The following is a 24,850-nucleotide window of genomic DNA, read 5'->3' on the forward strand; positions in this document are numbered from 1 at the left end:
AACAACAGAGACTGGTAAGACATTCGGATTATGACAAAATTTCCTCAGCCTATCAGGGTTCATCAAAACAACAATTTTCTCGCGCTCACCATCTTAAGACGTAAGACATGTTGACTAATTAATAACGCAGTAATTATCATACCTGGGCTGAGTTTACCAAATTTATATTAAATAAGCAATCAATCAAAAAATTTTACCTTTTATTCTTAAAAGAAAATAAAACATTTTTCAATACTTACAGTCTCTTTACTCTCCCCAACAGCTCCATTGTTCTTGAACACATCATAGGGATAAAGCATTCTTTCATAGTGGTTCTTGAGTATAGACCCAATACCTTTTCCTTGTGGGAAACCCATACGATGTGCTATCTTTGACCATTTCCGTTCCGCTGAACATATTTCAAACCCACCTAAAAACATAATATTTCTCGTTTGTAAAACAACAATAAAAATGCTTTTTTTTATCATTTGAAGTACCTACAAGTTTTGTCATTACTAAAATTGAACCAATGTTATGTCACAAAGTAACCCAAACAATAGCTCACAGCATCATCACTACATAGTATAAAATAAAGTCTTATTAAATGCTTATTAGATCTTTAAAACTATGCAACGGATTTTAATGGATAGAGTGATTCAAGAGGAAGGTTTACATGAATAATACATACATAATGTGAAACACTGATAATTTTAGAGGTTTCTAATGTGAAGTCGTCAATAAACACATTTTTTTGCGTTTACATTGCAAACACTGGCTGAACCCTCCGAGATAAATCAAAATAATTTACTACAGTATTGTACATCTTAAAAAGGTCTACAAAAAAGTCGGCGAAGGTATATGTCTGTCTCTTAGGGATAACCCACAATAACCATTTTTTATCCTTTACTTTTTACAAGAAATAATTTGGCGTACTTACGAAGCGATTTTAATCAATGCTAAATTTTTAATCAAGGTTAAATTAATTCTAATCCCTATTAAGTAATTATCAAGTAACTACATTGTGCATTTACTATAGGTCAATATGGACATACAGCAAGTACGTAAATGACATCATTTAAATTAATATTTTTTAAGATATTACAGATTTAAAACGTAGGGACGTTTGCGGCGGTACCGGCCGAGATGGCGGCGCGTGCCTATAAATACCTCAAAAGAAGATACGTTTGTATTGTCTAAGGACAAAAAACCTGTGAATCTTGCAACCATTAATAAAAAAAATAATGGCAAGGTAAGACTGAGTATATTTTGCTACTGAATCCCCAAGAATTTATGCATCCATTGTTTTCAATAGCCCTTCACATATATTTTAGGGGTCATTTTAAATTTAGCCATTTACTTTATGTTGTAATATTTGAAATAATTTTCCATAGATCAATCATCATAACCTCATTGAATGTATTTAAAACAATTTGTAAATGTTACCTTTTACCAAGTGGTTATAAATAGTAAAATGTATACTTTGTTACATTAATGTCATATTTTGAGCTTCATGAACAAATAACTTTTAGGTTTGACCCAATTGATGTTGGATTTGTAGGATCATAATTTTTATAACAAACTGATGTTAGACACATTCTAAGCCACAATATCCACATTGTTGTAGCGATGCAGAAGAAGATGGGTCTACATGTAAACTAAAATTCAAAATCACACTATAGAACTTACCAGCTTCCTTCACAATCTTATGCAGGGCATATAAATCCAGGGGTTTTCTTTCCACAGTTGGTATTTTCAGGACTGAACCTTGCAATTCCCAGAACTTGATAATTTGATCCAGAAAATTGAGTTTCACACGGGTTATTGCCTATAAAAAAGCACAATTTACAAAAATTTAAGGAGAAAATATTTAAAGAGTCATGTGCTAATTTTGATTATCTTCTTGCACTTAATGTAAAATGCAATCCTACTACGACCTACTGTTTTTATTGACATAGAAATTAATAAAATTAAATCTGTTTGTTTGTAGTATTTAAAAAGGGTTTTCACTAAATACACATGAATTTATACACGAAATTATGTGGTATAAAAGTACAACATAAAAGTTAAGAAACTGAATATTTTTTTTGTTGCCTGTTTGCTCTAGCAAGTACAGGACATCCTGTTTATAACTTAAGGTATGTTCATATTAAAAATTGAGATGAATAAATATGTAACAGGTTTACAGTCAAGGCTTTGATATTACAAATTAATTAGTGATTAATTAAACAGTAGGTTCTCAATCGACTTCTTACAATTAAATGCCCTGGTTTTAGTGAAATTGTAATGTTACTGAGACAGTTAGTGATATTATAATAAATCTAGGTATATCATGATTGAAGTTTGCAGTGGAAGATGTTGAGCATTCTGATTGGTTTTTCATTCACCAGAATTTTGCCAATATACCTGTGTTACATAAAGTCTTAATAAAAATCTGATTTAAGGGTCGGAAGCCACATAAAGGAAATATAAAATGCAGGGTAATTGTCAGGAAAAAAAAATACAAAATTGCCAGGGAATTAATTTTTAGGTTTCAAACCAAAGCCAAACAAGAGATTCTGTAGTGCGATCAAGATAGATCTGTGGGAACATTGCAATGGAATGCTGATCCAAGAGCAGGTGAAACACCAAAAATAACTGAATTGGTAACACACTCTGAACGGATTCTTATCCTTTACCAAGGGACACCCTACCTAGATTGAAATACAATAGGTAAACATAAATGTGGCCTTAGCACACCGGGCAATGGTCATGGAAGACTATCGGTAAAACTATTTTTTTTCGACGAGACGAGCAGGACGTTAAGCTGATTGTAATTGATACGCCATGCCCATTACAACGCAGTGCCGCTCAGGATTCTCAAAAAACCATAAATTTGTGAGTGGCATTACAATTGCGCTCGTCACCTTGAGACATAAGATGTTAAGCCTCATTTGCCCAGTAATTTCACTAACTACGGCACCCTTCAGACTGAAACACAGTAATGCTTACACATTACTGCTTCACGGCAGGAATAGGCGCCGTTGTGGTACCCATAATCTAGCCGGCTTCCTGTGCAAAGAAGCCTCCCACTGGTAACTTAAAGTTAAAAAAAAATTATAAAAGTACTGCAAGACGGTTAGCCATTGTTCGTAATTATTGTTTTTTTTTCTTTTATCTACCTTATTATTTTTTTTTTTTTCAGCCTTTTGCTTGTGGCATTATTTTTGTTATATTTTTTATCTGTATTATATTTCTATTAGTAAATTATCTTTATCTGTAAGTTATAAGCAAAGAATGTCTATACCTATCATGCTTGTTGTGTAAGCCTATATGTGGAGTGTACAACATTATAAAAGAATTTTTCAATGTGTCCATATATTAAGATAGTTGTATGCATGTTAGCTTCCTAACAAATAAATAAACTTGGGAGTGAAGTAAAATGTGAAGCTCATCATGACTGTCCAGGATGGCAGCATTGTGGACACCCTCTGCTCCATCTAGAGGATATGACCTTAAGTCAGCTATTCAACATGTTGTCGAGCAAAAATAGATGTTCTCTCTCACAACATAAATACAGTTTAGATAAAAGAATATTTGTTTACAATAATAATGAATACATAAAAATATCAACTACTACTTATCTACAAGTTACTAATAAGTAATAGCATAATAAAACATAGTCAATATCACAGAGATAGAATTTGATAATGATTGTTGCACACAACATGATAACCCACGAAGTCAATAACTACATTCATCGCTAAGTTGTAAATTATTCTATTATTGACTTATTTTAAGTCAAGTTTATTTAACACTACACTTATAATTTCCACAGAAAGAATGAAGCTAAGAATAAATAGAAAATATAATACAGATGAAGATAGGCATACAGTTGGGGTAGATTGAATAGAACATCAAAACTGAAACTGGATAAGAAGCATGCTAATGAAGAAAGTGGACTGATATTATAACATTCTTCTTCTCCGTTTATATGGCCTTGATAGAGTGGTTGTGATTGTCAAGAAGTTTCAATATGGACAGATGTAATGCACCCCACAATTTCTCCCTATCTCTCTCTCTCAGTTCTCATTTGAGTGCATGGGGCAAATCCACAGCAGTATTGATATGATCAGTTCATTGCATAGGTGACCTTCCACTTGGTCTAATGCCTTTCACTTTACCCTGGACGATAAGTCATTCTATGGACTGGCTGCCTCATCTCAATGTGTCCAACGATGGTGAGTATGAGGGTTTGCAACATTATTTTACTGTTATTGTAACATATGGGTATCAATGTTAAAGGAAGGCGAACAAATGAGTAGTTAGAAGTACAAGAAGGCTTTCTAAGCTCTGACAAGACAAATAGTCCAGAAATGTAGGGATCCAACAAAATTGGCAAAACTTGGGGGAGGTCTTTGCCAAGAGGCAAACTGCAGTAGTAAAGTAGATTAGTGAGGGTAGTTTTTATATTAAGTATAGTTAATGGTTGATTCAACCATGATTCATTAAGATTGAGCATGATTTAGGGTTTTTGTTCAAAGAGTAAGCTGTTACATATTGAATTTTATCATCCGGCCAATTTATTTTACCTCTAGTTCAAAATTGTGAGTCTTACCATATAAATTAAATAATTATTAAATGAATGCCTTTATTTTTACAAAATATCTATTATATTAGTTTAGCATTTTAGTGTCATCTCAATACATACATTAAAAATGCTAAATCTCTTTTTTTGCACACTACTGTGCTTAGAAATGGACCAACTTGGTATATTTTTTATTTTGAGTTTTGTATATATTTTTTTACCTCCTGAGAAAGTTAGAAAGATATAAAAATTCTAATTAGTTATTCATTTTAAACTATTCTTTCACTTTGATTTCTGAATGACGTGGGATACAACAAAGGAAGATCAAAATTGTTGTTTTTATTTAATTCCGAGCATTTCATATTTATTCACCTTTTAAACCTTCTCTGGACTTCCACAAATATTCCATTCAAGACCAAAATTAGCCAAATCGGTCCAGCCGTTCTGGAGTATTGGCAAGACTAACGAATAGCAATTCATTTGCAAGAATACTTAACCATTTATTATGTGATATTCACTATCTTAGGCTACTTTTATTTCAGTAAAAGCAACAGATGGAACAACAGGCTTTCTACAATTCCTAACATCCATCCTTAAAATATGATGATGTTTTTCATACTCTGATATTAGACTTAGGTTAATGGTGTTATATCTGGTACAGCATTTTATGTGTGGCCAGGATTTTTTCTACTTTTTACAATGAGAAGGTTAACACTTCTTTTTATATGGAAAATGAGGAACAATCTAGTATACACTCCTGGCAGAGGGGTTATGATCACAACCTGTATAGCCGAGTGGTTAGCGATCCTACCTACTAAGCTAGAGGTCCCATGTTCTAATCCCGGTAGGTGCAAGCATTTATATGATTAATATGGATATTTGTTTCCGAGTCATGGATGTTTAAATGTATTTATGTATGTTTATATGAATTTATGTATGTTTAAGTATTAAATATATCATTGTCTTGTAACCCATAACACAGGCTATAAATGCTTAACTTGGGGCAAGATAATTTGTGTAAAAAAAGTGTGTCAATATTATATTATATTATTATTATCTGCTACATTGAATTTTGTGAGAATTGTGCCTATCTGTTAATACACACGCAATGTGTAACAGTTTAATCCCAACTGGGACCAAACATATCTGTTGCTCAATAGTCATACACATCATATAAACACAAAATCATGTATTTTTTACATAAAAGGACATGACATAAAAGAGAGTTGTAAAGGAAAAGAGCCAGGAATCAAGAGTACTGGTGACTGGAAACCATGGACATCACCAGAGGAACTACAGGAGCATTGCTGTCCTTTAAGGAAGGTATACACACTATTTTCAAGATACCAATGTCCTATAGTCTTGGAAATGAGCTTTACATCCAAATCCTGTACACTATTCCACATGAAAGTGTTTTAATATAGTACATAATTATAACTTTCCACATTTCTATGCTAACCAATTAAATATTAAATAGATTGAGTTTCTAGCCACAGCAACTAAGGAAGGATTAACCATTGAAAAGTTATAAATAGAAGTATAATAGACATTACTCACCTCTAATTCATTTAAGCGCTGAATCCTTGGCGTAAATCTAAGCCTATCCACATCTACTGCAAATGGTGGTTGCCAATGCTGTAGAATAAAGGGTATTTAAACAATATAATAAGAAAAAAAGGGAAAACAAAAATTTTCAGGGTGTTTTAAATAATAAGACACATTTTTATTTCATACAGAACATTAAATAAGTACAAACACAGTAACTCAAGCTACTGAACATACATATTTGATTAATAACATATAATATATATATGTGTGTGTATATATATATGTATATTCTACTATTATTATTGCAATTTTCCATATTATCAGAGAGAATTTCAAAACTGTAGAACAAAAAATGTCAATCATAAGTACATTGAAAATTACTGTTACATTAATAGATACAAAAATATAATAATTGTATTTAAGAAATGTAAAAAAATAAACTTAGATACATATTGCAAATAAACTTCTTATTTTCTGACACTTTTATAGCCAAGTTTTAAAATCACACATTCGAAATTTCACTCTGGACAAAGGAAAAAATCATCACTTGACTTCACAAATTTGGTAAAATGCTTTCTGAGTGGTAATTTTGTTCAATGTGTATGAAAACTTATCTTTATATCAATGTTTCTATTTTTATGTGATAATTCAATGTAGGAAGTCTTTATTTTAGAGTTAGTCATAAACTAATCCTAGCATCATAAGATTACAATACAATATATAAATTGGAGTAATTCGTGTGGATTTAAATTTAATGTCGATGAAACACGTACAGTGGATTCTTTTTTTATCAGAAATATCGTAGGCCGAGGGCACGACACAAAATGGCAACCATTCTATACCAACAATATGCAAGTGCATTTGACGACAAAATAAATGCATTTTAGTCAAAATCACACTGAATCACAAATGCCAAATGCGAATTATTATCAATAAACTAACTGTAATCAAAATAAGATTACACGAAAAACCTCAGGCCATTTATCTTCGGTTGCATCATAGATGTTCTAAACGTGATTTTAGGGTTAGAAACCTTTTACGTATTCAAATACTCAATAAACATACATGAATAATGATTAAATAAGCAAAATACACAAGAAATAGGACAAAGAAAGTCACTTACTGCAGGGGGTTTTATTTTACAAATGCCTGACTTCTCAGCAATTGGTCTAATTTTACTGATGTAAGCTAATGGGTCGAGGAACTCCTCTGGGGTGGGTTCGAAAACAGGAGCCTCAGGGGGCACTGTGAATGTAAAATTATCAGGTTTCATGGGGGACGCCGAGTCCCCCATACTAACTTCAACATTAGCTTCGTCACATTTTCCCATTTTTGAGGAAATCCAATGCAGTTCTCACAAAACAAATAATAACTAACAATTTAACATCATCTAACGTTAAGGAATGAATAAAGCACGACCACAAAGAAATACGCGTATAAAAATTTGCCTTTCCATAAGGAATCTCGAAAATACAATTATGATTATCACTAACAAAATAACAGAAACCTATTGCACGTCCGCCATGCAAAATTGAACTTTCGAAACTATAGAACAGTACTGCCATATTAAATAATGTTCGACCTCTGAAAATAGAACAAAAAATAATTTTAATTGTGGCAACAATTTAATAGTACCAAATAAATAAGTTCTTTGCGTAGAGTCTGGCCAGCGAGTCGTGGCAGTCGAAATAAGCGGGATTTTAAAAAAGATTGGGCTTGCAACACTGAACATTACATGGAAAATGGTTTTGATACTTTGATTATAATATATATATTTCACTTTAAACTGTTAAGTACTGAAATAAAAAACAATGTCTCTGGAAGTAACCAGTATTCAAATTCAAATTCAAATATTTTTATTCAAAATAGGATTTATAATCACTTATTGAACGTCAAAATCTACCACCCATTCAAAAGATACTGCCTCAGACCTGAGAAGAATGGGCGCAAGAAACTCAGCGGGCTTTTTTTTTATATAAAATATGGATTACAATATAATATCGTACAATAAACATTAATAATTAAAGAGCCTGAGGGTGTTCCCTTTAATCCCAGTCCGTGGTGTCATTAAGAAAATCGTTTATGCTATAATAACCTTTCCCACACAAACGTTATTTAACAATTCTTTTAAATTTCGTAACACATTTGTTTTGTACATTTTCTGGGATAATATTGTAGAAGCATATACATCGCCCAACAAAAGACTTACTAACTCGACCCAACCGAGTAGTAGGCATAACAAGTTTATGTTTGTTCCTCGTGTTAACATTATGAATGTCACAGTTTCTACAAAATTCCTCAATGTGCTTATGAACATACAAAACATTATCAAAAATGTATTGAGAAGCAACAGTCAAAATGTTTATTTCTTTAAATTTTTCTCTTAATGATTCTTTATGACCTAGGTTATAAAAATTAATATTAAATTAAAAAGCTTGGCCTAGTTTAATGCTAGTGACAACTAAAGTAATATAAATTATCTTAATTAATTACTAGAAGCACTATTTATGTAAAACTTTAAGTTCTTTCGATTTAAACGCTTTTTACATAAGTCAAACATTCATGTATCTTCACAGTTAAATGATTTATGTAATAAATTTTTCAGGTTTTTGTATTAAATTTGTAAATTTTATTTTTAAAATTTAGAATAATTAATGATGATTAGTTTAAGATTAATAGTATATCTATTATTATGACTTAAATAAACAAATATTTTGGAGTTGAATTATTTTGTAATATACGTAGTATATTAATTGACAAGGTAAACAAAAGGTAGATAATGTTTTTAATCAAAAAAGGAAATAATAAATCAAATATTATGATTATAAATTTATTCGGTTTTATAATCAAAATCAGATTCCAAACATTTAATTCCAAAAAATGAATTATAAGTATCATGCGAGCTGCATATAAACGGATCCAGTGCATTATCTGATATCCTGTCCCTCTTTTAATATTATTTTTATTTTCAACATTTATTACGTGATCTGCAAACTATTTACAGTATTCTGGAGTAACATCTGAAAAACAGTATTTTATTAACTACTCTATTTTTGCGTTGTCCACTCCTAATTTCTACTTTACTTTGAAATTCAATGCATTGAAGTCACAGTGATAAGGCGTTAATTTTGTCACTTCATGACCATACTGTTTTAACAGTTCTTCTGCATCATATAAAGATGCTGGTTTATTCCAGGCATAGTAGTTCAGCCTTAGTAAATAATAATAATTATCATTTTAAGAAACCTTTTCTACTGTAACTGTACCTACAACAAATAACATCAATTTATATAAATGTCTAATATCTAAGCTAAAAGACACCTTCGTAGAATTACAGATCGCAGAAAAATAGAATCACGCAGATCACCAGTAGTCATCTCATCGAAGTAAAAGAATAGTCTCGTTCTCGAACACCGCAGTTAAACTCACGTGACCAGTCGCGTGCTCCGCGTTACACAATCTCACAGAGTGGCCACGCTTCCGCTTAACGCTACTAAAAGACAGTGTCTTCTATCCATTCATCTTTAATGAATGAAGCACACGAGCGACCACTGGCCAGCTAACTTGACATGTTTACTGCGACACCAATCGTTTTAGAGAGAGATAGAAGACGTGGTAGTATTCTCAATTCTAATTGAATATAATATTTAACTATTGGTCAAATGTAAGCTTTGGTATTGGCGTGTAATTTCTATATTTGTAAATATTTTTTATAATAACAACTGTAATTGGTTAATTACTTTTAAGGATATTAAAGATATCGTGTACCTAAATTAAAATACATATTCCTCATACTACTTGTATTCTTTTGTTTTATTCAACCTCCAAACGCTCATTAATAATAATTATTAATCATAATATGTGGTCTAGCAGTAGCAACAGCAAGGCTATCAGTAAGTTATACCTATCGTGATTGATAATATAAACTTATAGGCTTTTACAGTGACTGCACCATCATTCTCGATTAGTTTTAGATTTCCACTAATCTTTTAATTGATTGATTTTTCCTTGATCGTCATCAATACTATCTGAAACCAAAATGCGTTATATTATGATAAATAAATTACATTAAGAAAATAATTTCCAAGTATCCAATTGTTTTGAGTTTCATACCTACAACAATTAAAACGATTTCATCGTAATAATATGACATTTTTCTACTTATGTTTGGTTTGCATTACTTGTAACACTATCGTAGTTATTTATCATTGCAAATAAGAAGCTACGACTATTGCTTTTTATAGGTTTCTGCCATATTAAATACGAGAAACACACAGTTGAGATGTAAGAATCTTAAACTATAAATAAAATAAGTGTTGTCAGATTCAGAATTCATAAAAAAAATTTACTGTCACGACTCGCTGGCCAGACTCTATTACTGTGCATTTCTATAAGATATTGTATTATATAAAATGGTTGTCTACATATTAAGTATAAGTTATCGTTACATCCCGAAACCGCTTATACGAGTATTTTTGGGACGATTTTTTTATTTTTTTTCTTCTCACAAGGTGGCGATGCTGCATTATATTATTCACCATTCCAATTTATCACATGAAAAATTATTGGTATAATGTATTTTATCGTGAGAGTTACACACTGCTGCATGAGTGCATGATGACTCACCATGTGATTCTGCCTATAGAGGCAAGCGATACTCTCTGAGAAAAAAGCGATTCACTCGATTGTATGAAACGTGCAGTGATTGATAGAATGACAGATGACGGCTTTAATCTTGTAAAAAACGGAGACATCCAAATCCACTATGTTTTAAGCAACTGTTCGCTTACAACTTTGCCGGATTGTAAATGTAATTAATATTTCAAACGTATGTCAAATCTCACTGCACGTTTCATGCTAAACTAAATTTCAATTTTTACTTAGACAGTCCCTCCTCTTAAGACGGAGTATTTATATCGTCTTTGCTGCCGCATACCAACATATATATCGGATAATAATTGATCCATATTCCATATTAGATAATAATTATTGGTAATCTTGAACACGGAGAATATATTATTTGCTTTATTTATAGCTCTTACGGGAATTTTGTTTTACAGATTCTTATTAAAAAAAACCATGAGATGTTTTGCTATTTTCAAATATATATACGATTCTAATTTAATGCCACCAAAGGCACTTTCACAATTTAGTAAAATTATATACTTACTACTCTAGTCTGGTTATAATATGACACCGCAAAATATAGGCCTATTTCTAATTAACTTGTTTTATTTGGAATCAAATACAGGTATATACGTCAAATAGAATAAAAAAGGAAAAATTTGAGTAATATAGGCTGTCCTCAAACAGTTTCACAGTACACGTAATTTTAAAGACAAGTAACATGATTCAACTAGTAAATAAATAAATGTTACATTAAAATGTAATGTAATGATAATACTTAATTCCATTTACCTTGGATTCGGGTTAAATTTTTAAAACTGCTTTACTTTGGCATTCAGTCAGTGCTGCCAGTATAGAAAATTTGTCCACCTTTATTCACTGCGCAGACTCGAATACAATCGATGAGCACATCCGTCATCCGCCGCCATTTGCCATAAGGAGGCCGATCGCTGCTCTGCGGCGTGAGTGTTGTTCGTATGACTATGTCGAGTGTTTAATTGTTATTTCTAAAATAATTGTGAACTGAACGGTCATTCTTTAATAGTTAAAATGATTGTGAGATTTTTGAGCGTTTTGTTGGTTGGAGCTGTGCTGGTTGCAGCGCACAACGGAGAAGGAAACGACGACAAAGAAGGTAAAAACTTATTCTATTTGTTTTTGTTTCATAGTCCATACACACCTCTACGACAAACAAGGTTTCTCTTATATTGCAAAATGCTAAGGCTCTTGTTTTCATGTAATAAACTATAATTAAAATTAAAAACACCGCTGTTTTATTGTGGCCGAATGATTTTATTTGTACCTAATAACTACATAGGTACCGCTGCAGATTTATTTATTTTTGCTGCTAGACTTTCGAAACGGTGTCTTCAGTGTCTGTAAGATTGTGGTGTGTGAAACAGAACAGGTCGTGTGGGTGTATACTGGAATGACCACTTCTCGAGTTGCATGCGCCGGAGAGGAATTGTATGCATGTAGGCGTGTATATTTTGCAGTTGACTCATATTCTCAGATATTGTGAGTTGTTGTAATAAGACAAAACGAATTGATTATGTCAATATTATTTTCATATCCTCAATTAAATTATGACACTGGGTTGGAGAATTTTACAGTATTTATTGAAATTGATATTATAATATTGTAAGAACATTCAGATGGTGATTTATTTAAATTCTTTAAAAATGGCACTTCAGCATGTTTGTTGTAATTTTTTTCTATATAAAGACAGCATTCTAAGAAATACAGTTAAAATTCAAATGATCTAATAATTCTTTTTACATACTACAGTTATTGTTTTTTTGTTTCAAATTCCAATGTATATTAATTTTGTAGTTTTTGTTTTATTTTATATTATTGTGTTCTTGGTGTCACAAAAGTAAAGACTGTGCATGTTATGACACATTAATTTGTTGTACAGTCAGCTTATATTTTGTTAACATTAACCCCCTTATTCATAATAGTCTGCTAACTTAAAGCATTGCTAATTCTCAGTCTGTCTTCTTCTATTGACCTAAGTCAGAATGAGAAAAACCACTCCTTAGCGGCTGTTTAAAGTTAGCGGACCATTATGAATAAGGGAGTAAGTGATATATATTATGATATTTAAGTGTATTAGAATGTAACAACTACTGATTGTCCTTTAAATAAATATATAAGTGTATAATATAATTAGCACAATTTCAGTTATCAATAGATTTTTAAAATGCATGAAAGTTTCGGTAGATTATGTTTTGGTCGGATGCTAGTTGTAGTACTTTACCAACAAAATGAAGACCTGTAAACAAGTACATACATAGTAAACACCATAATAAAAGCAAACACTTAGGACCAATCATTACATGATGTCATACTCTTTGTTAGAAATGATGACTTTATCAAACACAATATCATATTGTACTATATCAATGTTTGCAAAATTTTATGTTGATGTTTTTGGTCATATTCTTTTACAGAGATCTTGGTAAAACTAACTTGGTGACCAAATTAGTTCATTTTTGATAAATTATGTAAAAAAAAATACATTCAAAACAATCAATTATAGAGATACATATCCATTATTTATTTTTTCGATTTGAATACTGACACACTCTTACACAAATAATCTTGCCCTAAACTAGGCTGTACTATGGGTGACAATGATATATTTAATACAATATACTTACTTAAACATACATAAATACATATAAACATCCATGACTCAGAAATAAACATTCATATTCATCATATAAATGATTGCACCTACTGGGGTTTGAACCCGGGACCTGTAGCTCAGTAGGCGGCTTACTAACCACTGGGCTATATGGGTCGTCAATTTAGACCTCCTCACTTGCTAGTACCTATCTACATTAAATATTTATATGAAAGGAACTAGTTCCACAGGCAACACTTATATGTCGTTATTGTGTATTTTTATCCATATAAAAGCAGTACAGTTATAAAACTTTACGATCAATTTATTAAGAAAAATTAGTTCAAGGTTTGTTTGTTTTATGTCATGATAAACTGTTTTGCAAAGTGATTTAGTTTTTGATAAATACCTCTAACGTTTTCACGGGTTATTTCCCGCAAGTCGATGTCTACTTTACGCCTAATTTGCGTGGAATCGCCTTAGGTTCAAGCCCGTGTCAGCCCATTGCGAGTTGGTCAATTTCACACACAACTATAACTTCACAGATTGTACTTACTAACGATGTCTTCACCATTAAAGTCGTTAATACATGGTACATGGCGGTTGGGGTTCGAACCAGTGCTTCCAGCAATAATATTATAAAACATTTAACAAGCCAACTGATTTAACAATTCGACTTACCGTTCTCCCTCATGCAATTATAATCTAGGTGGGTCCACCAGTGAGAGACTCTGCACCGGATTCCGGCTAGATTATAGGTACCTACCACAACGGCGCCTATTTCTACCGTGAAGCAGTAATGTGCAAGCATTACTGTGTTTCCGTCTGAAGGGCGCCGCAGCTAGTGAAATTACTGGGCAAATGAGACTTGACACGTTATGTCTCAATGTTACGAGCGCAGTTGTAAGTGCCGCTCAGAGTTTTTGGGTATTTCAATAATCCTGAGCGGCACTCCATTGTAATGGGCATGGTGTATCAATTACCATCAGCTGAACGTCCTGCTCGTCTCGTCCCTTATTTTCATAATAAAAAAGGTTACTAACTTACGGCCGTTCCCAATATTCAGTCTATCTCTTACTTGAGATAAAAATCGTAACTATCGTTGACTTCCTAATAAACTTTCTTAAATCGACGGTAACTCACCTTATCCGTACACGCTGTCTGTCAATGGGACGACGTATAGCTTACCAGCAATAAAAGTTTGTATGGAAATTGCAATTCACGCGTCCCAATATAAGGCGATAAGAATGACTTATCGGGTATATTGGGCCAGCTTCAGATTATTGACAGCTTATTACTGACAGTAGAAGGTAGTGAATTATCTCTATCTGTAGATAGTATATTGGGAACGGCCGTTAGACATCAACGTCAAATCACTTGTATACGAGGGCTGCACTAAAAGTATCGGGAATGGAATATTTCCACTGTTCCTATCATATTAAAATCTTTTAATTGAAAACTCCTTGGTTTTAAAAATCGAATACCATTTGTTTATTTAAAAAAAGATTCTCGGTCTTGTCACAAGGTCTTTTCAAACTTGTTTAGTCGTTGAGAAAATGGATTTGGTGATGAAAACCACCTAAAACCACAATTTATCGCTGGTTTGCTAAATTTCAACGTGGACGTGTCAAGCTCAGTGATGATCCCTGTCAAGGTCGTCCAAAAACTGCAGTCACCAAAGAAAACGTTGATGCTGTGCGTAAGCTGATTGAGGAAGATTAACATGTGACATACCGCCAAATCCAGGCAACTTTAGACATTGGCATGAGTCAAATACAAATAATCTTGGATGAACAATTAAGTGTAAAAAGTCGTTTTCCCGATGGATACGGCATTTGCTCTGTGAAGAGCAAAAAACGGTTCGCGTTACTTGGTGCGTCAGAACTCTCGAAAGATCCTCAAATGTTGTATGCAACATCGTATCAGGTGACGAATCCTGGATATATGCGTACGAACCCGAAACAAAAAACCAGTCACGAGTTTGGGTGTTCGAAAATGAGTTAAAGCCAACAAAAATGTTGCGAATATTCCTCTTGAGGGACAAATAACGGTTAATGCAAAATGATATGCTAGCATTTGTTTGCCACAGGTCGTTTCTGAACTCCGTAAAGAGAACTGCAACCGCCGCATCATCCTCCATCACGACAATGCGAGTTCTCACACCGCGCACAGAACAAAAGAGTTTTTAGAGCAAGAAAACATAGAATTATTAGACCATCCGCCGTACAGCCCCGACCTAAGCCCTAATGCTTTCTATACCTTCCCTAAAATAAAGAATAAATTGCGTGGTCAGAGATTTTCATCACCTGAACGCCTAGCTGGACGCCTACAAAACGGCCATTTTGGAGACCCCATCTTCCGAATGGAATGGTTGCTTCAATGATTGGTTCCATCGTATGGAAAAATGTGTCAAATTTCGCGGAGAATACTTCGAAAAGCAATAAATACATTTTTAAATAGTAATGCTGTGTCACTTCCTTGATTCCCGATACTTTTAAGTTCCCTAAAGTAAGCCCTCGTAAGAACAATTAACCTCGTTTATTCACACAAGAAAAATATTAAAATTTGAAGAGAATTAGAGTTTTGTGACATACTTAATTATTTATTTATTTTTACCACATAATATATGCCATAACTGATGATAACTACATAGATTCCTTAATTGAGTTCATTTTAGATCCTTTTAGGGGCTATTGTTAAAGAGTATATTGAGGATGAAGAAGTTTGGAGTACGGTTCTTTGTACATCGCGAGTCTCTGCGACCCCGTAGCATCAACTACTAACGTATTTTTAATTACTTACGTAATTTACTTTTTAACGCTTTTGCGCAATTGTTTTTTATGACACAAATTTACAAATGCTTTTATATGACTAACTACGTTAATAAATAAAAAAGCATTTGCGCTACACGGACTAGTAAAAAAAGAAGGACTCCGCGCATTAGCAAGTGAAGCACCTTTATGCTAGTGTGTGTGCAGTTACGGGGTATACCAGTTACAAAATTTTTTCTCCCTTAAATAATCATATATTCACATATACTTTTATATCTTCTTTTAACACTTTTTCACAACCCACGACGGCATTTTTAAAATATTTTGATGATGAATTAAGACGCAAACTGATCTGTCACAGTTGATGGCAAATCTCATAATGGCGGCCGATCGGCTTGTGTGTATGCGTGGAGCTATGTATTTACACGTTTACCGGCTTGTTTTGGTGCCTCACTGTTATGTAAGGTGACACGGAGTCATTATTTTTTTACTCGTCCGTGTTGCGTTACAGTATTGGCAAGACATATCAACTTGGCAAAAGTAATCGGTTCGTTAACTAAACATTATGCTCGTCATATTTAATTGTTCTTTAATAATATTACAATATAATGTTTAGATAGCCTCATGTAAGCATAGTGCGACCGAGAGTGCACACGCAAGATACATTACATTGCCTCGCGGGCAGGTTGATTCACATTGTTTTTTAGAAGCTTTTTACCTTGCCTCGTTATTCCCAACTAGCTGATCCGGAAAACGTTGATTTGTCATATAAATTAAGCACCCGTTTATCTCGTGCGTTGTCTGGAAAGAATAATTTGTATTACGAATATATAAATATTTCTAAGACAAAATATACAATATTTTCTGGCTAAGTAATAACCAACATATCATTAAAGACTATCCGAAACACGTTGTATCTGATGGTATAAGTGATATTCATTCGATTGGTTCAATAGTTTTCGCAGTATATCCGAACAAAAATAATTAAATAGATTTTATTAAACGGCTCATTTATTAGAACAGATCACGGACGAGTAAAAATATAAGGACTCCGTGTCACCTTACATAACAGTGTAGCACCAAAACAAGCCGATTAACATGTAAATACATAGCCCCACGCACACACTTACGCTACTACATGCCGATAGGCGGCCATTATGAGAATTGTCATCGTCTGTGACAGATCAGTTTGCGTCTCAGTATAAAATATTTTAAAAATGCCGTCGTGCGTGGTGAAAAAGTGTAAAACGGTACTATATAAGTATTTGTGGCCATATAATATGATGCCACGGCGCGGAGTCCTTCTATTTTACTCGTCCGTGGAACAGATAAAATAATTAAAACTTGCTTATATATATAACTACAGCTATGAAATTAAACACCTATGAAATCGAAAATAGAAGACTAGTTCTAAAAATTCTTTCCCATATTATTTTAAATTCAATTAATGGCGGTATATTGTGAGCTAAGGTACAAAAAATGTTCTTATGGAGCAAGTGTGTATAAAAACTGTTTTTATATATCTCCTCGTTGGTGTAGAAATCATCGTTTATTGAGGTTTCTAGTAAGGCAGTAAATCTATACTCTCCGGACTTTGAATCACACAAGTAAAAAAAAGTTTTAAACTTATATTATTAATACGTCTAGATAGTCTCTTGCTAGACCGTCGATAATAGGATATAGATAAAACAGGCCCGGGATAATACTTTAATGTGCGTGACAAGCAAAGTCTTACTATCGCGATTTGTGTGACACTTTTTGTTAGTGTGCGTGCATTTATACAATTTGACTTGGCTTGACATGGCATCTTCTGTGATTTATCTAAGGCTTTTGATTGTGTTCAACATTCAACGCTGGTCAGGCAGCTATACCACTATGGCATAAAATTAACTGCGCTCGATCTTCTGACTTCATATCTAAACATATTTATTCGATGAAAAAAAAATGCCCGCCGAGTTTGTTGCGCCCATTCTTCTCAGGTCTGAGGCATTCATTTTGGAATGGATGGTAGTTTTTGACTTTCAATAAGTGATGTCACATCCTATTTTGAATAAAAATATTTGAATTTAAATTGCTCAAAATATAGGCTAGTTGTAAAGTCTATTCATTTCGACGTATTCACAGCTGTCATAGTCTATCTAGACGTGTAAATGATTTAAGACCTTAAAACTAATTACGTTAATTGAAACGTCACATATTTTTAATTCGACCAGGTGTGGTGGGAACATTAGCACGCGGACGGCATGGTCGTAATGGCGCATTTACATAATTAAGCTCTAAAGACGTCCCGGAGGATGTGCTTCCCGTTGCTTACTCTTGGTTGGCTTCCGGCCAGATGTCCGAGTAAAATCTTAGCTTTAATATTTTATCGGGATACAATTATCGGTAATCCTCATTTCAACTCTTGTGGATGGTGCGACAATGAAACCACAACAGCAATAATAAACAGTTTATGTGAAAGTGGTGGTGAACTGCTTACCTCTATTTTCAGCAGCGCACGCACACTAATACAAAGTGACATACACAGCGCGAGTGTAAGACGTAGCTGGTCACGTACACTAAAGTATTAAACCTGGCCTATTGTCTCGCATTGCCTAGCAGCAAGAGGCTCTGTCTAGAAAGATGTATAAATTATCTAAGTCTAGCAATAAATTATCGGTATTCAAATATTAATCTAGGTATTTCCTTCTGCATGTTTTTTTATGCAAACTAAAACGTGTGACGTCATAATATTGTTTCTCTTACCACATTTCTGCTATACGGAGAGCACGAAGTAATTATAATAATAATATTGACACGCCTTTACACAAATAATTTTGCCCCAAACTAGGCATAGCCTGTACTATGGGTACAAGACAACGATATATTTAATACAATATACTTACTTATACATACATAAATACACATAATCATCCATGACTCTGAAACAAACACCAATATTAATCATCTAAATGTTTGCACCTACTGGGTTTCGAACCCGGGACCTCTAGCTTAGTAGGCAGGGTCACTAACGACTGGGCTATAGGGGTCGTCGTCAATTCAAACCACAACCTTATAGGTCACCAAGACATAGTCCCAAATATCACAACCTTTTTGCTATGTCGCTAGCTTTGAACGATAGAATAGGCGGCGTTGATGTTTTACCATCAAGTGAACCCCAAGTTTCTCTATCCTATTTCATAAAAAAATTCAGCTTGAGGTTATTGTAATAAATAGACTTAGTTCAGTACGTACCCGGTTAAAAAGATAAGACGATGAACTGACATAGATACGGCGCGACTAGTTTTCTTTAGTTATTTTCATAGCACTATGTCCTATGGTATATTGCTGTGGGGCAGTGCAGCCGATCTTAGCGCTGTAGAAGAAAGGCTCTATTTATAACATAGGTCCAAAAGAATCATAAGGAGATAATTTTTAAGAATTTTTTTTTATGGAATAGGAGGACAAACGAGCGTACGGGTCACCTGGTGTTAAGTGATCACCGCCGCCCACATTCTCTTGCAACACCAGAGGAATCACAAGGCCGTTGCCGGCCTTTAAAGAAGGTACCCATGTCGTATCGTCCTGGAAACACCGCATTAGGAAGCTCATTCCACAGCATTGTAGTACGAGGAAGATAGCTCCTTGAAAACCGCACTGTTGAGGACCGCCACACATCCAGATGGTGGGGATGATATCCTAACTTGTGGCGTGTCGTGCGAAGGCGAAATATACAAAAAACTGTTCCATCTCAATATATTCTTGATGCCCTGTATGTTCTTATAGGCACAAAAGCGAAATTATTATCATAATGTTAACTTTTGATGCCTACTACTCGGTTGAGTCGAGTTGTAAGTCTTTTGTGTGGCGATGTATATGCTTCTACAACATTTCGAATGAGTGGAACTTTTTGATGTCGAATATTAAGTAATAAATAATAATCCTATCTTGAATAATATTTCAATTTGTAGACTGTATGTTCTCATGCATACATACTTACATACAATCACGCGTGTGCATCCTTACCAGTGGTTTAGCGTACTTTGGTGGGGCCCCGTATAAAAATTTGCTAGGGAGCCCACAAGGGTAAAGATTTGTAACAAAAGATTTTTTTTTAAATAAAATTAAAAGAAAGATTTATTCATCATAATTATCTATCTGTCACTTTTTCCAAAGTTTTTACATACAATTCAAATTAAATATACACTCTCCTTGCTATTTTTTCGGCAAGCAGCAAAAGTTTTTATAAATTTTTGCTTACGCACGTCGGGCCCGAGGGCCCCTATATTTAATACGGCGGTAGCTACGCCCCTGATCCTTACTTTTGCCACTGTTCTGATACTTGGCTGGTCTCTTACTAGCATCAAACCATTCATACAAGCGTTTGAAATCTATCCAAATATGTTTCAAGTTAATGCACTATGATTAACTCTTATGTACATTTCGATTTAAGCGCGCGATTGGTCATTCGACAGAATATATTTATTACGAAACAAATCGCAGTACGATTCTGAGAAATGCCAATTAAAAATGCGAGTACAGCATTGGAAAATGCAGCGACAGGCGTTCGACAATATGTGAGAATGATGAGTAGATACTCGTCAAGTAATTTGTTTTCCGACGTTGTCGCCTTTTAGAAATTTATAAAACTTGTATAAATTAGGATAAATTTATTGAAGGAGGCGTTAGTTTGCGGATATCCATAATTACATAAATTATTTGAGTTTTCTTTAGTGTTAATTCCGCCAATATTTATCTTTAAACAATTCGACACGTGTTTCGCCTCTACACGAGGCATCCTTAGGACGTGTTGTCTCGCCAAAATCTGGCACGAGACACGTGTCAGACGTAGACAAATATTGGCGGAATTAACACTAAAGAAAACTTAAATCATTTATATAAATTAGGATATCAACCCCACCATTTGGCGTTCCTCCACAGTGCGGTTTTAATGGAACTCTCTTCTATGTACAACAAAGCTGTGCACGGAGCTTCCATGTGCGGTGTTTTCGGGACGATATGAAATTGGTGTTCCCTTCAAAAAAAGTGCCTACACCTTCCTTTAAAGCCGGCAACGCTCCTGTGATTCCTCTGGTGTTGCAAGAGAATGTGGGCGGCGATGATCATTTAACACCAAATGACCCAAACGCTCGTTAGTCCTCATTTTCCATAAAAAAACAACTTAGGGTTTCTTTTCTGACAGTCCGTCCCTCTGTCTGTCTGTCAGCGTGCTGTATTTTATAGATAGCAATAGTTAAACGGCTGAAAAAGAGATTTCAGATATATAAAGTATTGTATATTCATTTTATAGCGCCATATTTTGTTTCGTTTGCTGAAGTGTTTTAAAACCTGTATCGTGTTGTATCTTCGAGACGGATTCATCTCTACATGTGACAATGAAAATAATAACATGGACTTGTATAAAATATCATATAATATATAATATTCGTATATAATCCCTGGCCGCTTATACAGTGGGTGTCATTAGGGCAATATCGTAAATCAATTAGTCTGTAATCGTAAATATATCAGCTCTCTCGTTATCTTTGCGTGATCTGGGCGAAGGCGGCCGGTGATACTAATTGGTGTTTTATTAATAAAACATTCCTACTGTCACAGTACAAGTATTAGAACAGTTGCGTATCTCAGCGGTCTCCTTGAAATTTATACCTACATCTGGGCGGAGCACTAGGGTTGGTACATCTGCTTACAAAAAGATAGACGACGCGGCGCGTATAAGTAACGTCATCGAAAGTGCCGGAAAATAATATATAATAGAACAAGAACAGAAGTCTCACTCTGCAAAATCAATTAAAGAAATAGGGACTCTTGCGGCCATACAATAAGGTGTGATTCAGATCGAACAGCGCTATTAACCTACATTTTTAATTTACCTAAAAATTGTCTCTCTGTCGCATGACTCTTACCTATTCCGACGACAAGGTTGTCTTCTTTACCCCAAAACTGTACCTACCTAGTATAAGGTCCCCTTTAAAAATTGCTTAAATTTTTCTGTAATATAAATAGGTATGTAATTGTAATTTTAAATCAATATTCTTTCGTCGTCAAACCTACATTAGTTGCAGATAGTAATGTATGCGTTGGAAGACCACGACATTGTAATACCTGCTTAGCATAGGAAATGAATGCAAATTTCATTATAATAATAATCACTATGAATTGCAGGGTCTTAGGATGCTTAAAAAATTAAATATGGATCGCAATGACCCTTAACATGCTTTCCTTTTTTTATGTTTCTCCATTTTTAAAAGATTGGTCCAAACCGGCGTAGTAGGTGAACAAAACTGCTCGCTCTTGAGTCCTTACTGGCTGGCCTACTGGGTAGAGGCCGTCGCGCGTACTTACGATTTCGATACCTACACGGGGAGTGAGACAGGCTTCTTCAGCTGATGTCACACAGACGTAAATAAATGTGAAGAGATCCCGTCGCTAGTTGGGGAGGTATAACAAAAATACAAGCCCAGTTTATTTCCGATTCGTTTTGTTCTTCGGTCGCAACAAATCATTATTAATAAATCATTTCATGTGCCTTTTCAAGAATCCACTCCCCCTCAAATCAGCGCAAAACACCCACTCTAATATTGTGATACTATCGTGTGTTACTTTTCGATTTCTAAAGTGGCAACAGCCCCCTTCAGTGTAGGCTGCCACATACTGAGGCGGGCAAACTTAAACAATTCCGTACAAACTACAAAGGTCGAGCTAGATCAGGGGATCAGGCCCAATATATCATTGCCTTAATTTTTAGTTGTACTACCAAGTAAGTAAACTGACCTGTTGAATTGTACATGACTGACGAATTTGTAAATCAAATCGTTTTGTTTTTTAAGAATTCTAAGAGTTTCTTTTTTATCAGAGCTCGATTTGTTTTCAATGCAGTTTTTTTTATGACAATAAGGGATGACACGAGTAGTACGTTCAGATGATGTTAATCGATACGCCCTGCCCACTACAATGCTGTGCCGCTCAGGATTCTTGTAAAAACCAAAAATTCTGAGCACTACAATTGTGCTCGTCACCTTGAGACATAAGATGTTAAGTCTCATTTGCCCAGTAATTTCACTAGCTACGGCGCTCTTCAGACATAATGCTAACACATTACTGCTTCACGGTAGAAATAGGCGCCGTTGTGGTACCCATAATCTAGCCGGCATCCTGAGCAAGGGAGCCTCCCACTGGTCTCTCTAAGTACTTCAACAAGTGGAGTATTTCTCTAATCCCTGGTCTGGTGCACCCTAGCATCAGCTCGAACTGTTTGACCTCGACGTGTTTCGGTTATTTTACACGATTTCAAAAAAATTTGAAAATTGGACTGCTATTAAATATGTTTGAATGACTTTTCATTCACCCATACAACGATCCCTATTGCAGGTTGTTATCAAATTCGTAATCATTTTTAAGATTGCAATGTCTCAAAGTATTTACGATGTAAAATACTCATTTTATGCTAAAAAAATTTGTACAGATATTTATTTGATTAAAAACCTCCTATACGTGTATATATATATTAGCTAACCCGACAGACGTTGTTCTGTACATAATAAAAAAAAAACAGTTTGATAGGAATTTGCCAATAATATTTCAAAACATCAAGAGTTATTTTCTAAAAATGCTCCCTGTTGTTATAATGAAATTGTTTCACACTGGAACTGTCAAACCGTGCGTCACTAAATTCTCTCATAGAAAATATGGCCATACAAAACAAAATGTATTGAAAATAAAAATAATTATGGGTCTCAAATCGAATCCTATCTCTCAAATTGGACTAAACTGCACTCCATGAAGTAATCTCCATTAAAATCCGTTTATTAGTTTAGGAGTCCATCGCGGACAAACAACGTGACACGTAATTTATATATATTAAGATACATATATATGACTACATACATACATATTATCACGCCTCTTTCCCGTAGGGGTAGGCAGAGACCACTTCTTTCCACTTGCTACGGTCCTTACATACTTGTTTCGTTTCGTCCACTTTATCTCCAAATACATTAGGTATTATGACAATACCTAATGTATTTGGAGGTAACATTTAGGAGGAAAACAACAAGCACTAGTGCGGAAAACATTAACTATTTTGAAACAAATACAAAAAAACGAAGAAAGCTTCAAGTTTTTTGAGAAAAACAGATAATTAGACTGATATTATTTTTGAATAATTTTTTATTCGCCCATGGAACGATCTGTCTGAAGTCTGAACGATGTAATTTATTTTTAATTTCATATTATTATTATTATTTTACTTTAGTGCTTACAAGTAAAAAATATGCATTTAAATAATTACCCAACATTAGAAAATCTTCATTTTCTGTTTTTAGTTTTCCCTTCGCGATATCACTACATAGTAATTAGTATAAAACAAGAGTTGATCAAAATAATGTAGCATAAAGGTTAAAAAAGTTTGCAACGACAACCCGCAATAACCTTTTTTTATCCTTAACTTTGTACGAGAAATAATGGCTTATATACGAAGCGATTTTAAGCAATACAGCATTAATCCTTATCCAATTTAGTACCCTAAATACATTGTTCATTTAATATAGATCAATATGGCAGCATGAAATGTATATTTTAGAAGATATTACAGATTTAAAATGCAGGCAATATAGCGGTTGCCGCGGTACCGGCCGGAAAAGCATTAGAATGAGTATCATCAAGTTTATAAACTATGGCAATCTACGAAACTTATTTTTGTATGCATTTCTCGTTTATTGTTGAGATATAAAT

At 34.0% G+C, this 24,850-nt stretch overlaps 2 protein-coding genes across 2 annotated transcripts in view; one reads left to right on the top strand and one right to left on the bottom strand.

The window, feature by feature from the left end:
* Positions 1-7,622, bottom strand: part of LOC126974765 (lysine-specific demethylase lid) — a 32,773-nt gene extending 25,151 nt beyond the window's left edge. Inside the window, exons 1-4 of the mRNA XM_050822427.1 lie at positions 7,215-7,622; positions 6,101-6,178; positions 1,666-1,804; positions 240-409 (exon numbers count right to left, since the gene is read on the bottom strand). Coding sequence (XP_050678384.1) covers positions 240-409; positions 1,666-1,804; positions 6,101-6,178; positions 7,215-7,421 — 594 coding nt within the window. The 5' untranslated portion in view covers positions 7,422-7,622. The remainder of the gene's footprint in view (positions 1-239; positions 410-1,665; positions 1,805-6,100; positions 6,179-7,214) is intronic.
* Positions 7,623-11,615: 3,993 nt separating this feature from the next.
* LOC126974772 (calsyntenin-1) overlaps positions 11,616-24,850 on the top strand; it is a 253,363-nt gene continuing 240,128 nt past the window's right edge. The window contains exon 1 of the mRNA XM_050822440.1: positions 11,616-11,852. Within this exon, the coding sequence (XP_050678397.1) occupies positions 11,768-11,852 (85 nt within the window). The 5' untranslated portion in view covers positions 11,616-11,767. The remainder of the gene's footprint in view (positions 11,853-24,850) is intronic.

This window comes from Leptidea sinapis, chromosome 33 (genome assembly GCF_905404315.1).
Source record: "Leptidea sinapis chromosome 33, ilLepSina1.1, whole genome shotgun sequence".
Lineage (NCBI taxonomy): Eukaryota > Metazoa > Arthropoda > Insecta > Lepidoptera > Pieridae > Leptidea > Leptidea sinapis.